This window comes from Saxophila tyrrhenica, assembly GCF_035928015.1.
Source record: "Saxophila tyrrhenica strain CCFEE 5935 chromosome Unknown scaffold_2, whole genome shotgun sequence".
Classification (NCBI taxonomy): Eukaryota; Fungi; Ascomycota; class Dothideomycetes; order Mycosphaerellales; family Extremaceae; genus Saxophila; species Saxophila tyrrhenica.
The window spans coordinates 1502313-1518968 of NW_027041734.1; the positions used below are offsets into that span (position 1 = coordinate 1502313).

The following is a 16656-nucleotide window of genomic DNA, read 5'->3' on the forward strand; positions in this document are numbered from 1 at the left end:
ATGACACGTTAAAAGCCCCATCGGAAGCTTCTCAGCAGCGTCAAACTCTACCGGACTCGTGGCGACAGTAGCGAGAAGCCATGATCGACCCCATTGGTGTCCTTCATCTAGCCTACCAAGGGGCACATGGCCGTGTAGGTTCTCCTTCGCTCTCACCTTTGACTTCCGACGGTCCTCCCGCTGCTCTCTAATAGGTAGCACGACGGTATGGCGTGCGCGGAGAAGGTGTCTTGCTTTCCGAGAGATTTCTCCAACATCTTCATCTTGTGGCATCTCGTGGTAAACTTGTCAATTCCAGATTGATTGTCGTTCGGCATCTTCCAGAGAAATGCCATGCCGGCTCTCACGAGTTTTGCCTCGTCGTTAGCACCATCGCTACTGCGCGCCTCATGCAGTAGCTGGCGGCCCGATTGCTCACCCCTGCCTCGCTCGCATGGTTAGTTGCATGTATAGCTGTGGAAGGAAAACGCGAACTCCTCTCACTACGGCGAGACCTCCTGCTGTGGTGAGGCCGTTTGAGGGCACAGCAGCAGAACTGCCGTGACTGCCGAGGATCGCGTGCACCTGGTGGTTCAGGTCAGCGTCCATTCCAGTGTCTCTCTCGAATTCATGTGATGATGTTCCAAGATGATGTTCCGCTGCATGCGGCATGCAATTGAAAGCCCTCCACGTCGGTCTAAGAACCACTGACGGGCGATGGCGGGATGAAGGATTTAGTTTTGTCCTCGAATCTCCAGGTACAAGGATGAAGAATAACGCCATGTCCGTCACCGTTACAACCTGCCAGGGCAAGATGTGAAGAAGGTCAACAGAACGTGGTGTTGAACGATCGTCAATCTGACGATTCTGCTCTTATCAGAAAAAGCACATCTGCGCGTGGTCGACGACAGCAGACGATCAGATCCTTCCTTGCGTGATGCTGTTCCTGAAGGAACTGTCCAATGCATGTGGTCCACCGGGTGCAGCACGGATATTGGAGGTCCTATCTACAATGTGCAAAAGCAATACTGCTGGACTGATGGCCGTATCTCGATGTTGCGACCAAGCAACGCCTTCATCTGCACCATGAGGTACATTGCGATCAGTCTCACATCCAGCATCGTACCAAACCGCTGCACGATGACAGTAATCCTGCACAGCGTCCCACCCCACTGCATAGAACATTCTCTACATAGCAATACGTCCCATCCGTACTTCCTCCAAAAATGTGCCGATGCAACTATCGACGTGACCACCCCATCACACTGACCGGCCATCCATCGAGCCAAGAGCCCAAACAACCACATCTCCACTCCTCCTCCACCGGCAAAGGAAGCCACGTGCTGCTGATCCGATCGACAGTCTTGCAGTCGTTCCAATCCAACAAATCCTCCGCAGAAGCTCCGGCTCACCGTCCTCGACCAAGATCAGATCACGACGTTTACCCGCGGGCTTGCGGATTTGGCCGACAAGATGATGTTCATTTGAGTGATATTACTGCGACTATGGATGATTGCGTACGTGTTGCGATGCTGCCCGATGCCGATGGCGTGTCGATTCAGGCACACAGGGAAAGTTTCGGGGAGAAGAGGAAGAGGCCGGATCGACGTTTTCCAACAGAGTTGTGTCATGAGCCGAAATTTAACGATGCTGTACAGCGTTATCCTGGTCTGGCAGCAGGTACATCAGGAACATGTGCATCGTGGTGTGCACTCGATCGCCGTCTTCTGGCACGAGGCATTTGGAACATGCCGTCGCGCAAATGCTGACGGAAATCTACCGAGGCACATCACCTGTTGCGTGCTGCGTGCAACAGCTCCCACGTGCGTCGCAGTAGTGCAAAGACCGCCGCAAAGGCATGACTCTCTAGCTACATCTTCGTTCTCAACGTCGAGCAAGGCTGATGCTTCTCCTGTGGCGCCAGCATTCTCAAGTCCTTATGTCGTGCTTTCCATTCATCTTAGACAAAATGAGTGTCTCACACCGGAGCCCTACTAGCCGGCTGCCGTGGTTGTTCCTGCGCTGTGCTGACAACACATGATCATGATCAGCACGTTAGGGTTGCAGAGAAAGCACGCAAAGCAGACAGGAGGCCACGCATGATTTGTTGTTCACGATGACACTGTCCGGGTACGTGGGACAAATATCAGCTCGAAGTTGGAGCGTAGTGGGATGAGGAAGATGGACTCTTGACTCGGTTCCATTTCTATCCGGTGCTGAACTGGTTCAGGAGATGTGGGCAAAGCTTCAGGGTTCAGGTGGCCCTGTTCTTGAATACTGTACATGTAGGCATAGCCACCGGCTTATACACAACGCAACCAGAGTTCAGGATCTCAAACTCTCCGTCCAGCCTTCCCACGAGGTAGAATAGGTCGATGATCCTTCTGCGGCACTGGGTTGCTTCCTTATCGCTGTCCAAAGTATAGCGGAACGAAGTTCCAGCAATCGGAACTGTCAAGACCTCAGTCATTCGTCGCGGTCGCTGCGGCCGCAAACGGTCTGCAGTCGATCGTATCGATCGTTGTGAAGCGGGAATGTTGTCATTCGAGTCACATGGCATAACCCGGCAGCCGCGGATCGATCTTGAATGTGATCCAGCTCGCGTGGTGTGAACGTTGTAGCACAACCTCACTTGTTTTGCTTCGCCATCGTGGCAAGGGCAATGTCCGGCGTGCAAGGTCGCCGTTGGTTGCCGTTCGTCTGAAGGTCCCATCGCCAACATGATGATTGGCCGACCCCCCCTCCTTTCACGGTCAAATATGGAGTACGACAGGACAACAATTCCATAGCCCGTTCATCGTTTACGCATGCCATGTCGATACAGTAGCCCTCCGTCTTCCTCGGAATAAAGGTCCCAACCCTGCTGTTCACACTCGTCTTCCGCCTCCTTCAACAGATCATTGATATCATTGGAGGAGTCGAACAAGAGCCCCTCCGAACTGTTCATGAACAAGTGGGAAAAGTCGGACCGGAACCACTTGTCCACGTTGTATCGAAGCTTCTGACGTACCTCTTTGAAATCGTCTGGCTCGTCCCTCACTCTCACAGTTTTGCGACGATTGTCGAAACAGGCCTTGCGCAGTTTGACAGCTTGGTCGGCGTAGAAGATCTCGCGGATGAGTTTCTTGGCTTTGGCCGGGTTGTATATTGGATTCTTGACTTTGTGGACGGGGGGCGGCTGTTTCCTCTTGCCTGCGTCGTAGTCGACTTTGGATGATGAGATGTATCGTTCTTCGCGAAGTTTCACGGCCTCTTCTGGGACCGCGAGGTCAGAGTCGATCTCCTTTGTAAGATATACTCTTGCTGCCAGGAGGAATGAGGGCGCGTAGTGTGAAGCCATAGCGACCTCGAACCACTGCAATGCCATCTGCAGTCTTCCTTCGACCGTTTGCGGGAATGCTGCCGTGTGGAAAACACTATCCTTAGACTCCGTCGAGGTCGTAGCAACGTATCCCAGAGCCGATCGGATGCCGTCCCGTGCGTTCTTCACGGTGGTCTTCCCGAAGTCGAACGGCGGCGGATATTGATCGAAAGGCGTCGGCTTGAGGTGGTCTGGCACTTCGTCTTCCAGATAAGGCCAATAGTTGGTGATGTAGTAGTTTGCGAGATCATGCATTGCTTTCACGTGGCCGGAAGAAGCCGCTTTGGTCATGTGAAACAACCAGTCACTCGTGGCGACGTTGATGTTCTGCGCGTTCTCTCTGCGATGCGACAGAGCTGCGTTGAAATGCGACGTCGGGTCGTCGAGACGGCAGCCGATCTTGATGGCCTGTTCCGCCTCACGAAAGTTTCGCCGGTCAAGATGCTCCGCTGCCAACTCTATCCAGGGTGAAAAGAGGTGCGGCATATTGCTGTCGCGCTCGGGGGCGCTCTCACTGCCATGTTCTTCCGCCCATGCCTCGGCGCCCACAAGTGCATCGTCCCAGAAAGCAATAGCGCGGTCGGATTGGCCCTGTGACTTAGCAATCAACCCTGCAAGTGTCAAAATGCGAAAGTCGGTCTGACTGCCCATTTTTGCGAGCTCGAACAGACGCTGACGTGGACCGGCCAGTTCCGAACTGTCCAACACTGATGGCCGATCCAGGGCTTGGACGAACGCATGGTTCATGATCCGCAGGGTAGCCTCCCAGCTGCCAGCGTCAGACGCGGCGAATAGCAAGAGCTTGCCTTGTCTCCTCAACTTCTCATCGTTCCGTAGAAGCGCGCTGACAGCACCCCAAACGATATCAAAGTTGTCGTCGAGGCCATATTTATCGCGCAAGCTACGATATTCCTCGACCGGGACGGTGGTCCGAGCAGCCCTACCTCCTGCTCTTGATTTGAGTGATGCTTCCATGAGATCTTCAAATTCAACCAAGAAGTCCATGATGGCACTGGGAGAGGCGCGCAGCTTCCCGTATAGTTGAGCTCGTTCGAGCACTTCTTTGATCCCGACATTGTGCTGTCGCTGGCGATTGTCTGCGTCTTCAGACCGCCGTGCTTCATATTCTTTTATCCTCTTGATCTCCTCAGGCGTAACCCTCGACCAATTATTTTTCCCAGCCTTCTGCCTCAGCAGTGGTGCTTGCTTTGGCTTCTTCAGGCCCCGTCTTTGCTCCAGGGCCGGTGCTGCGCCGCCGCCATTGGACCATGGCCACGTAGCGGGTCCTTCGAACACATGACTGGGTCTGAGTGAGCGTGAGTGGAGGCCGATGGTCCGTGGAATCATAGCATGGTATGGAACGTGTCGTGACGTCGTGTGTCGAAGTTGAAGGTGAAGTAGTGGACTTGTGATTAGGTAATCCCAAGTCGAACTTCTTCTTTCCTTTCCAACGACCAACAAGCGGCGAACAGGCATACCCTTGAACGACAACACGCGATGGTCGCACATCCAATACCGTTACTCTCTGAAATGCCATGGAAGGCAAGAATGAGCTCTTCCAAAGGCTGAAGCAGGACTGCGTAGCGCTCGCGCAAGCAGCTGCATCGTACAAAAGCGGCCGGACTGACCAGAAGACTCTCGTCGATCGGCTAGAAAAACTCGAGCATACGGTCACCTCAGCGACGTCTTCTCAAGGCAACGTATTCGACGCAAAGTTGGCCGAATATGTCTTCTTCCCGATCGCGCAGCTGCTCCGAGAGTCAAAGACACTCTCAATACGCTGCCTAGAGATATCCCTTCAGTGCATCGCCACACTTGTCGACAAGGGCTGGAAACAAGACATACCTCCCCAGCTAGCGGCGCAACTGGTGATCTTGTGCTCAAATCTCGGAGACAAGTCACCCAAAGGTCTTTCGTTCTCCGAGACCACAGATGAGCTGCAAACATCGAGCTTCTGGTGCTTGTATCATGTTTTCACCGGGCTGGCGAAGAGCAATGAGGGTAGGAAGACCTTGACAGACGATTTAGCCTTTCCTCAGCTGGGACAGACTATCTCCGTGCTTCTAGATGGCGTTCAAGACGGAAAGTCAATGGAGCCTCAAGTTGCTGGAAGTGCAGCACTGAAAGCACTCGTTGCCGATGTGATCGATGCGGAGGCACAGGCCAACTTCTTGCCAGGTCTTGTGTCTCGACTGACGAAGATCTTGACACCACAGACTAAACAGAGACGCAATCACAAAACTCTCATTGACTGCTTGGGTGTTCTCGGGGTCTTGTTGAAGAATACAGTGGGTGATGAGAAACGTCTATCCAGTGAGGACAGCTTGGCTGCCAGCTCACGAGAAGCGACAGTCACGAGTGCACAGTGGAAAGATGCCGCCGCCACCCAGATCAAGCCAGCCATCAGCAACATCTTACGCCTCAAATCGCACGCCCGAGACGATGTCAAGGAGTCTTTGGCACAGCTATGCACAGTTCTCCTTCGCCACTGTCGACGAACACTCGAAAACTGCTCTGAGCTTGCTCTCGATGCGCTTGTCACAATGGCCTCAGGCTGGGAAGACAGTGCAATCACATCTGATCTCCGCTCATCGCTACGTAGTGATCGATCTATCGTTGGGCTGCTCCAAAGTATGCTTTACGAACGGCTTCGGAAACTTGCATTGGTCATGCAAGGCCATGACGAAGACATCAAAGCAGCTACAACCTCATACATCACCACTATGTACACTCTGCTCGTCGAGGTCGAGGCAGACATGACCACGATCGACCGCACTTTGATGCTCGCACTACGTGATAGTGCCGCGCTTACCATCGCACCCCAGTCCAGGAAACAAGAACTTGCCATGCCAGCATCACCAATACAGGCCGTGGGTTTGGATGTGCTGAAAGTGCAGACGAAGGACTTCAGCTTCGCTTCTCAGCTGGCCAGGTACAGAGGCCAGGAAACTAATCTCAACCGTCTGGATAGCATTATGAGAGTGGTTGCGAAATACAGTGCATCGTCGAGCCTTGTCACGGAAGTCACCAAAGATCTGCGCTACTCAGTTGGCAACATGCAGATAGCTAACCTGTGGCTTCTGCTATTGAGTACAGAAGTGGCCGTGAAAGAGGCACATGCTCCAGACAATTTCCTTCAATTCGAGGAAGAGGGACCAGCGGCCTACGGTGAGTCTCTGGAGGAGCTCTACGCCTTCTCGCTGTCCACCTTGGCGGAGTCTTCAGACCAGCCGCAGGACCCGAGACTTTTATCGTTGGCACTTCGAGGCTTAGCACTTCGCGCTCAGACTGCAGGTCAGGACTTCCGATACGAGCTGGTGGACGCCCTTTACCCGGTCCTGCACACGCTTGCGACTCCAGACGACCAGCTGCAGCGTGACAGCATATCGACGCTTGATGCCTTCACATCAGCTTGTGGCTATGCATCTACAAGAGACTTAATCGTGGAAAACGTCGACTACCTCACCAATGCTGTGGCTTTGAAGCTAAATGCGTTCGATGTCTCGTCGCAAGCGCCGCAGGTCTTGCTGATGATGGTTCGCTTGGCAGGTCAAGGTCTCCTGCCGTACTTGGAAGACACAGTAGAAAGCATGTTTGCGGCTTTGGAGGATTACCACGGATACCCACTACTTGTGGAATTGCTTTTCAAGGTGCTCAGTGCTATGGCAGAAGAAGGTGCTAAGGCCCCACAACTTGCGATCACATATGATCAGAGCAAGGGACCAGAAACAGTGGAGACAGACGGATGGCAGCCGATAACGATGGAAGGCCTGGTCGCGCTCTTGCGAGGGGATGCAAATGAAGACGAGGATCTGCCTTCAGCCGAGCCACTGGAGTCGCACCCGCAGCGACCTTGGAAGGTTGTCGAAGACAATCCCGAAGATGCAGAGGCAGATGCGGAGAAAGAGGAGGATGCATTGCTCGAACCGCATGACGAGGCGGACCTTCCTCCACCAGCTCCGAAGACTTACAATCTCCTCTTCAAGATCACAGAGCTCACGCAGCATTTTCTACCTTCAGCATCGCCATCGCTGAGGACGTCACTGCTGTCTCTGATCAAGGTCACAGTGCCCGCGATAGCTCGCCATGAGAATTCGTTTCTGCCGCTGATCAACACCCTGTGGCCTGAGATCGTAGCCCGTCTGGATGACGAGGAGCCGTTTGCTGTGGCATCTGCTATCGATGTTATCGGAGTACTATGTGAATATGCCGGAGATTTTATGCGAAGTCGTATCGATCAAGTCTGGCCGAGACTGATGGAGCTGTGGCAAGCTACAACGAAGAAAGGTCTACCTAAGCAGAAGAGCGCCACTGCATCCCTCGACATTATCCAGCGTCACGATAAGCCGTCCTCCCATCTCTCGCATTCTCACCACGGCGACACATCCAGTCGGATGATCCGCGAAGCTTTGGAGTCGACAATGACGAGAATCGTACATTTCTTGCAGACGTCACCCGAGATGTTTGACGAGGCACTGCTCGTGCTTCAAAATGCCCTAGATCACACCAACACTCGCCAGGCGCTTATGCAAAGCAATGCAGATGCTCTCTGGCTCACGGACGTGAAGCGTGGGCGAACTGATCAGCCGGACATGCCACCCGTGCCCGACGCAAGGCCTTGGGAGTTCGCACAGCTGCCCAGGTGAGGACGCGGCGATGTGAGCTGCACGATTTTGAACACAGCAGCGTGGCTTCGAGGGATAACACGTCGTACCGCCTCAGGTGTATCATCAACGGAGACGTCAAGACTGCATCGAGCGACAAGCCGTAGGTGGTGTCCCCAACAAGCATCCGGGACAGGCATTCATGGCTCCACAGCACATGCCAGCTGCTCGTCAGCGCATGGTCACAGGTGTCCCGACTACCGGTTCTACATCTCGCCGTGTTGCAAAAGTTGTTGCCGGGCTTCCGCCACCACTAATCCGCAGACATCGACTTCGCGGACCGAAAACAGCAAGCAAGCTAGCCAGGATCTCCCGCGGGTGTTGCTTTGTGTTTGCGTGCTTTATAGCACGAGGCAAACACTTGGACACAGCCTGTCGCGGGGGAACTGTGTGACGTTGACCTTCACCCAGAAAGATAAGATGGTCCAAGTCCGATCGTTGCTGGACGATCCCAGCTTTTTCGCAGGCCACACTCGTTTGAATCTCGCCTTTCACGCCTTCACACCTTCGCTTGTACCGCTCTGCGTTCACACACTCGCTTCAGAATCTGCGTCGACGGCCTGACCGTTCCACTTGTCACTGCTGCTCGGCATTGCCTCGAAGATCTCCAGCTACTCCCACGACGCGGAATCAACGATGGATTCCACAATGGCATTCACCACCAAATCCGATCCAATCATGATGTTAGCCCTCTCATTGCTCCAAAAAGGCAGCAATGCCGCCCGAGCAGACACGCCGCATTCCCAACCACCATGCCCACCACCGCCACCACCGAGCCCTGTCCCGAGGCCGCCCCCGAAGCTGCGTGCTCCGTCCTCAACATCCACCACGACGCCAGACTTTGGCCGATCCTGAGCGGCGTGCCAGGCCCATGACAACGACCGCAACGTCGCCCATCGCTGCCACTGTCCAGTCCATGGGAAGGACTTACCTCCGAGGCGCAAGTACAAGGTCCGGTTCCTGGGACACACATCATTAACGATCTCATGACGAAGGGAGCGAGATACGGAAGCATGTTAGCGAAGCATACGACGATAAGGTAATGATGGCTGGGAGAACAAGGTGGAGCGAACGTCGACTCTTTCTGGTGGATGCAAGCGTGGACCTCTGTGTGGTGAGCACATGATCGCATGAGGGATCTCCTTGGTCAGTTTCGGTACTATCAGATACCTGTATCAACGACTGACGTCTAGCAAACGGTCTCTTCCCCTCTTCTCATGTGTCTTCAGCTTCTGCCGTCTCCTCCCACGGAAGGAGAGGAAGCAACCGTTGTCATGAAGTACATCTGCTCTAGCGCCAGAGATCCAATCTCGATGCCACCAGATTTGAGAACGAAGGCAGCGTCTTGCGAGTTCAACGTTGACGTGCAGACACTGTGCCTGGAAGAAGATGAGAGATACGATCCGGCCATCTATCTCCGTAGATCCAAGCGGCTCAGAACTCGCCGCTAATCGACACGCTAGGACTCATGTCGTATCTCACTCACCGCGCTAACCCTCGTTCGCTCCTGCCGCGATTCCATCGGTCGAAGTTTGAGATTCCCACCGACATTCAGGTCTCTATCGTTGTATCACGTACCACCATACTCATGGACATCCGCGTCACTGCCTCTCGAGTGGCATCGTGGCCTTCCGTGTCGAAGATATATATATATAAAGAACAGCTCCCCAACAAGGGACAGATTCGGGAAGACATCGACTCGACCGCAGAAAACACTTGAAACCACCACCATGACCGAAGAATCACTTCCATCCACCATGCGCATCTGGAAGTACGCCTCAGCCAAAGGTGGAATCGAGAAGCATCTCAGTCTGCACACTTCGCATTCCTTGCCCACGCCAAAACTGGACAAACATCTCGTCCAGGTCCTCGCTGTTGGTCTGAACCCAGTCGACTACAAACCCGCCGAAGCTTTCATAGGCACGCTGGCGGTCAAGAAGCCTGCAACTCCTGGCTTCGACTTTGCCGGCCGTATCATCACCGCAGCGAGTGGCTCGACCCTCAAACCAGGCCAGCTCGTCTTCGGCGCTGCCAGTACCAACGCAGTGGCTGCAGGCGGCCTAGCCGAGTACATCGCCGCACCCGACAAGATCATCGCCGCAATCCCATCCGGCCTTTCACCACTCACAGCCGCTGGCGTCCCTGTCGCGGCCGTCACAGCCTACGGCTCCCTCGTCTCCCATGTCAAGACTGGCTCGCGCGTCTTCCTAAACGGCGGCAGCGGCGGCGTCGGCACCTACGGGATTCAAATCGCCAAAGTCCTGGGAGCGCACGTCACGGTCTCATGCTCCGGCCGCAACGCTGATCTCTGCCGCTCGCTCGGCGCGGATGAAGTGCTTGACTACACCGCTCGTCCACTACTGGAGCAGCTTCAGCAGGCCGCTAAGACCAGTGGACCCTTCGATCATGTCGTCGACAACGTCTTCAGCGACCCTGCGCTGTACTATCAAGCACACACCTACACGACTCCGACTACCCATTTCATGGAAGTCGCCAGCGCGCCCTCATTAGCGTTCCTGCGCTTTGCGTTTGGCGCTCAGATGTTGCCTGGTTTCCTCGGTGGTGGGCGGCGGAAATTCGTCGTGTTTCTCTCGGACGTCAACCGCGAGAACATTGAGAAGATTGGAAGCTGGATTGCTGAGGGCAAGGTGAAGCCTGTTACTGATCAGGTTTTTCCGATGACCGAAGCGGTGGAGGCATTCAAGCGGCTCAAGACTGGTAGGGTGGTTGGGAAGGTGATTATTGATGTGGCTGAGGAGGGCAAATGAGGACGAGCTACAGAGATGTCCTGAGGATTGTGATACATGTAGCTGTGATCGTTCTATACCCTTGTTAATTAGATCTACATGTTCTACCGACCGCGACTGGGCTTCTCTTATAACACTTCAGACCGTTGTACGATTCAGCAGTTCGATTGACCTTTCCAACACCATCATCGGTCAGAAACTTTGTCGGTCCTCAGCCCCGTGGGGAGACCGCTGGCTCCATGCTTCTCAGCTTTTGCTGCCGTGAGAGCGAGCAACCGAGGCAGCATCAACTCCTTGTCTCTAGAATGGTCCTCTGCCGAACATACCGCTTTCGCTTTTGGGAAGCCAGCTCAAGACCTACACGCTTTTACGGCCGGATCGACAGGCTATTCGTTGGACGTGGGTGAGAGTAAGATTCCATCTTCGGGACTGCGCTCCCTTGCAGCATCGTATCTCCTAGGGCTGACGAGGCAATCCACGGTTCACTTCTCACGCCTGTTCCTTCTTATACCGGCGGTCTTCTCGTTTATCTCTATCTGTGTGTTGTACCAAGCATCCAATATCTAGCAGCGATCACCATGCCATTCCTCGCCCAAGAACATTTTCCCATCCCAACGAAGGACATCACATCATGGACCTTCGACGACCTGGCCTCACGCTACGACTGGGATGATCCGATATACATCGACGGCAACAACCCAAGCAACTCCATCAGCGCTCGCCAGGCTCTGTCGCTCACCCGGAAATTGGTCGCCGGCTTTCGAGCCATTGGAGCCAAGAGAGGCGACTGTGTCTGCATCAATTCATTCAACGATGTCCAGTACCCGATCCTCTTCCACGGCCTGGTGGCGGGTGGGCTCGTCTTCTCTGGTGTCAACCCTGCGTACACCGCGTATGAACTGGCGCATACGCTGAAGATTGCCAAGGTCAAGTATCTTCTCACGCAACCGGACATGCTTGAGAATGTTTTGAAAGCGGCAAAGGAGATTGGTCTGCCGAAGGAGAACATTATTATCTTCAATCCGAATGGGGAGACGGCGCCGGCTGGCTTTAAGCAGTGGAACGATCTTTTGCAGCATGGCGAGCAGGATTGGTGAGAATGCTCTCCCGCTAAGCAATAACTGTGGTCTGAAGCTGGCTAACCCTTCTGCTTCTGTTGCGCAGGGAGCACTTTGATTCTCTCGAGCGTTGCAGCAACACCACCGTCGCTCGCCTCTTCAGCTCAGGAACGACCGGCTTACCGAAGGCCACCGACCTCAGCCACTACAACCTGATCGCCCAGCACACCCTGGTCTTTGAGGCGGACTCAAGAGACTGGAGGGTGGGGCGGGTGCTTAACCTCCCTATGTTCCATGCCGCAACGCTCCCTACTGCTTTCACATCAAGCCTCCGCTCTGGACACAGGGGCGTCGTCTTCCCTCGTTTCGAGCCGGAGTCCTGGTTCCGCGCCCACGAGAAGTTCGGCATCACTGACTTGACGGTCGTCCCGCCCATGGCGATCCTTGCAATCAACCACCCTTTAAAGGACGTCTGTAGTCTTAAGTCGGTCAAGGTGGCGAACTGTGGCGCTGCACCGCTCGATAAACACCCGCAGTCGCGACTACAAGCGCTGCTCGGGGAGGGCGTACCTTTTACTCAAGTCTGGGGCATGACTGAGACCTCCTGTATCGCCACTCGGTTCCCATATCCGGAGAGCGACACCACGGGGAGTGTGGGCAGACCTCTCCCGAATCTTGACATGAAATTGGTGGACGATTCTGGCAAGGACATCACGGATTATGATGTGCAAGGTGAGATCTGCATAAGAGGGCCGACGGTCGTAAGAGGATACTTCGAGAATCCGGAAGCAAACAAGCGGGATTGGGATGAGGATAACTACTTCCACACTGGAGACATCGGGTACTGTGATGGCAAGACCAAGAACTGGTATATCGTTGACCGGAAGAAGGTATATAGCCTCAAAAACTTTCTGCTAAGATCCTGCTAACCAGCTCTCCAGGAACTGATCAAAGTCCGAGCATTCCAAGTAGCACCACCAGAGCTCGAAGGCGTTCTCCTCAGCCATCCAGACATCGTGGATGCCGCGGTGATAGGCGTGCCAGACCCCACGAATGCTGAGGGCTCAGAGTCGCCGCGGGCATACATTGTCCGACGGGATGTGAAAAGTAGTCAGCCTTCTACGCAGGAGGTAGATGCGTATATGAGGGAGCGGCTGGCGAAGTTCAAGATGCTGACGGGTGGGATTGTGTTTGTGGAGGCGATACCGAAGAATGCTTCTGGGAAGATCTTGAAGAGACTCTTGAGAGAACAGGCGAAGAAAGAGATGGCGTCGAAGCTGTAGATAGTCAATACGTACTTGGAAGCTTCACAAGACCGTTTTCGATTTTCACGTGAATGTACGCTACTTAGTCATCCTGGCTTACCTCACCTCTTGAACTTCTGCTTCCAGCATATTCTCTCTTCACTGCTGTACACACAACACTTCTCCACCACCTCAAACTCACGAACAAACACCGCAACAACCCCCAACTCACACACCGCGCAACATGTCCCGCCATCACCCGTAAGCCCTCCCCTCCCCCACCATGCCAGTTCCCCCACTAACCCTCCCCCAGCGACCTCGTCATGTGCCGCAAAACAGCCGGCATAGCCATCGGCCGCCTCTGCGACAAATGCGACGGCAAGTGCCCCGTCTGCGACTCCTACGTGCGCCCCACAACCCTCGTGCGCATCTGCGACGAATGCTCCTTCGGCAACTACCAGAACAAATGCGTCGTGTGCGGCGGAGAGGGCATCAGCGATGCGTTCTACTGCTTTGAGTGCACGCGGCTGGAGAAGGATCGGGATGGGTGTCCGAAGATTATTAATCTGGGGAGTTCGAGGACGGATCTGTTTTATCAGAAGAAGAATTTTAGGAATCATTGAGCGTGGGAGTGGGATATTAGAGTTGCAAAGGATTATGATGATATGAAGAGCTGGACAACGATCGCGACTAGACCGCGTGATGGCTTCAAGAGGAAGGCTGTGAATGGCGACTAGAGCTTCCGGGCGATATCAGAGGATCAGGAATGGAAGATGAGAAGGGCCGAGTCTGCTATGCGCCGGTAGAGGCAGAGGCGAGGACTATAGCAGAACGCACTCGGTGCACGTCTTGGACACATCTGCATTGAGGTAAATCTTATGCACAAGCAGAGTTGACAGCCTCAAGCTGATCCATCACAGCAGCATCGAATCCAAGAACCCGAAATTCATGTCCCCACGTTCGTCGTGCCTGCCCTGCTGTTGCCCGACTGACGGCCCCCGAACCAAGTCCTCGCCGTGACCTCCCCATCCATAACACCCAAAAATCCTGTGAGGTACCGCCGCTGCGCTCGAGAATCTAGGCTTTGCTTTCGGCCACCGAGTTGCTCGAAGTACACGTCGATGAGGTCTCCGTTCGAAAGATCGAGCTGTGGCCTTGCGTTAGCAAGATCTGGCGTCACGCTTGCGTCGCAGACCATACCTTCTTGGGCGTCTCGGTCTTGAGAAGCTTCTCTTCGTCGAGCAGGAAGCGAAGGTCACTCATCTTGCGCCAGGCTTTGGTGGCGTACTGCTCCATGAGGAAGCTGAAGGGGGTTATGTTCATCATCTTCACCTCCATCTCGAAGCCTGTTAGGTCGCGGACGCGAAGGGCGACGACTTCGTTCTTCGGGACACTCGTCATCGTCTGCGGCACAGCTTTGGTCGGTACGGTCGAACTTGGGTAGCCTTGGATCTTGCACTTTGAGCATTGCATGCCCGGGACGTTCGAGTAAGCGCGGATCGTGGTGGTTGTGTTGTGCCAGAAGCCGATCTATTCAGCGTTATTGGCGTTAGCTGTTCAAGAGCTACCAGCGTCATTGGAACCTACTCTCTTAGGGGTGGTGATGTCTGCGAAGATCTGGTTGTGAGTCTTGAAGCGGATGTCGCTGACGGGGCGGCAATTCGGGCAGGACTTGACTCTGAAGGTGTCTAGGCAGTTCTTGAAGGCCTCCAGGAAGCCGAGCTTGAAGATCATGCCAGGCCCATGAGAGTCGTGCGCATCCTTGATGATAACGTAGACGTAGCGGTCGGCTTCCGGGATGTCTTCGTGCTGATCCTCCGTCTCATTGCGGGCGCGGATGGCAGCCCTTGGTGGTGGTTCTGGGGTGAAGTTGGCGTAGGCGACCATCTTACTTCTTTGTGTAAGGATGTGGTGATGTGTATGGAGTTGTTGTCAAGTAGAAAGATGTGAAGTTCACAGGAGCTGGCGAGGAATAGGAGTTGGATCTATCTCAGTCGTCCGTGCACAGGTCATGCAGCGTATGTATGCACGTGCACGAGCATGTGAAGATAGCACACTGTGAAGCGGGGATGACCCGGATTGAAACTTGAAGTGAAGCGAAGCCACAGCAAGTCTCACAGCCTGCGAAGGCACCTTCTTTCTCCATAATACATACCCACCTTCCGAGCACAGCGCTTCCAACCCATGGTATCTTTTACATCCTTCAAAGCAACATCTCATCATCATCCTCCTCCCTCATCTTCAACCCACCCTCCACCTGCACGCCCTCCCTCACCCACTCCATCCCCTCAATCGCCTCCAGCGCCTTCCTGCCCATCCGCACCTTCTTCAACAACCCCTCGACACAGTCCTTCGCACCCTCGAACTCTCCGCCTCGACACGAGTCCCAGTCGCCGTCCGCATCGCCGTACCGGCACCAGATCCAGTCGCAGCGCGCGATGCGGTGGGTATTGCGACTTCGGTCCGGTTTGCCGGGTGGAGCGTCGAAGGGTAATCTACCCTCGATGAGCGCGTAGAGCAAAACACCCAGCGCCCAGGCGTCCGTTTGGCGGCCATCGTAGGGTTGACCGAGGAGGATCTCCGGCGCGGCGTAGTCTTCTGAGCCGCAGCGGGTAGATAGGAGAGGTGACTCAGGAGGTTGGGGGACTCGTCTGCTGAGACCAAGATCGGTCAAAGTTATGAGTGGCGCTGGGTGGGTGAGCGGGTCGGCGATGGTGGCAAGGTCTTGATGGGAGACGTTTACGAGGACGTTCTCCAGCTTGATGTCGCGGTGGACGATCCAGTTGTTGTGGAGGTAGCGGACGGCGCAGACGAGTTCGGAGAAAATGCGCTGGATCATTGGTGGGGTGAGCAGGTCTCGCTTCTGGCTTGCGAGTTCGAAGAGGTCGCCGCCGGGGCAGTATGTGAGGACTAGAAGAGCTCGGGTTGTTTGGTATTCGCAGGCTTTCAGGTGGACGAGGGAGGGGTGAGATATGCTTTTCAGCATCTCGACTTCGCGCTTCAAACTCGTTTCGATGCGCTGTTCGTCTGCGCCACCGGCTGGACCGTGTTCGACAATCTTTACAGCGACCAATTTATGCGGATCGACGTGATCTTCAATCTCTGGTGTTGGTTGTGGTGGGATCCGTTGTCGAGTAGCGAGCATGACCTTCGAGAAACTACCTTCACCCAGCTGTCGCAACTGCCGAAACTTCCTCCGTTTGTTCTTAAGACCGCAATGTATCTCCAAGTAATCCTCCTGGCTGTCATCTTCAAGAAGATCCGGCTCCTCGTCCGCCCCGTCACTCGCTGCGCTCGACGAACTAGGTGGAGGCGAAGGGAGCTGGCGATGCGACTTCGCATCCGATGGTACTGTTAGCCCTCTCTGCGCCGCAAGATTCTGTTCGCGCTGCATGTGATATTCTTGCGCCTCAAAACTGGCGGTATCTCCTTCTCCAAACGTGACGTGTCGTTGCCTAACACTGTTGTGTAGCTGCTCCGGCACAAAGTCTGATATACTCCTGTTCCGCCCATGGCCCAAGTTTTCCTTCTTCACGCTGTCGTCTGTCGGTAGCGAAACCGCGCGAGCTGTCTCTACCGCATCTTGTAGCAGGCTTCCGTATC

The 16656-nt window shown here is 54.6% G+C and overlaps 6 protein-coding genes across 6 annotated transcripts; 4 read left to right on the forward strand and 2 right to left on the reverse strand.

Annotated features, from left to right (window-relative positions):
• Nucleotides 1–2773: 2773 nt before the first annotated feature.
• Nucleotides 2774–4687, reverse strand: LTR77_001708 (uncharacterized protein; the record flags this gene model as incomplete). The annotated part of the gene is made up of 1 exon (XM_064798969.1): nt 2774–4687. One exon carries the CDS (start codon nt 4685–4687, stop codon nt 2774–2776), a length of 1914 nt encoding a protein of 637 aa, XP_064663296.1.
• A 188-nt stretch (nt 4688–4875) lies between these two features.
• LTR77_001709 (uncharacterized protein) lies at nt 4876–8111 on the forward strand (the record flags this gene model as incomplete). The annotated part of the gene is made up of 2 exons (XM_064798970.1): nt 4876–7982; nt 8027–8111. The coding sequence occupies 2 exons, from the start codon at nt 4876–4878 to the stop codon at nt 8109–8111; spliced, it is 3192 nt and encodes a 1063-aa protein (XP_064663297.1).
• Nucleotides 8112–9734: 1623 nt separating this feature from the next.
• On the forward strand, nt 9735–10772 carry LTR77_001710 (uncharacterized protein; the record flags this gene model as incomplete). Its single annotated transcript, XM_064798971.1, has 1 exon — nt 9735–10772. The coding sequence occupies one exon, from the start codon at nt 9735–9737 to the stop codon at nt 10770–10772; it is 1038 nt and encodes a 345-aa protein (XP_064663298.1).
• Nucleotides 10773–11329: 557 nt separating this feature from the next.
• LTR77_001711 (uncharacterized protein) lies at nt 11330–13092 on the forward strand (the record flags this gene model as incomplete). The annotated part of the gene is made up of 3 exons (XM_064798972.1): nt 11330–11844; nt 11916–12699; nt 12751–13092. 3 exons carry the CDS (start codon nt 11330–11332, stop codon nt 13090–13092), a joined length of 1641 nt encoding a protein of 546 aa, XP_064663299.1.
• A 205-nt stretch (nt 13093–13297) lies between these two features.
• On the forward strand, nt 13298–13676 carry ini1 (Pre-mRNA-splicing factor ini1; the record flags this gene model as incomplete). Its single annotated transcript, XM_064798973.1, has 2 exons — nt 13298–13314; nt 13367–13676. The coding sequence occupies 2 exons, from the start codon at nt 13298–13300 to the stop codon at nt 13674–13676; spliced, it is 327 nt and encodes a 108-aa protein (XP_064663300.1).
• Nucleotides 13677–13999: 323 nt separating this feature from the next.
• On the reverse strand, nt 14000–14940 carry LTR77_001713 (uncharacterized protein; the record flags this gene model as incomplete). The annotated part of the gene is made up of 3 exons (XM_064798974.1): nt 14000–14200; nt 14254–14583; nt 14641–14940. 3 exons carry the CDS (start codon nt 14938–14940, stop codon nt 14000–14002), a joined length of 831 nt encoding a protein of 276 aa, XP_064663301.1.
• Between the last annotated feature and the right edge of the window lie 1716 nt (nt 14941–16656).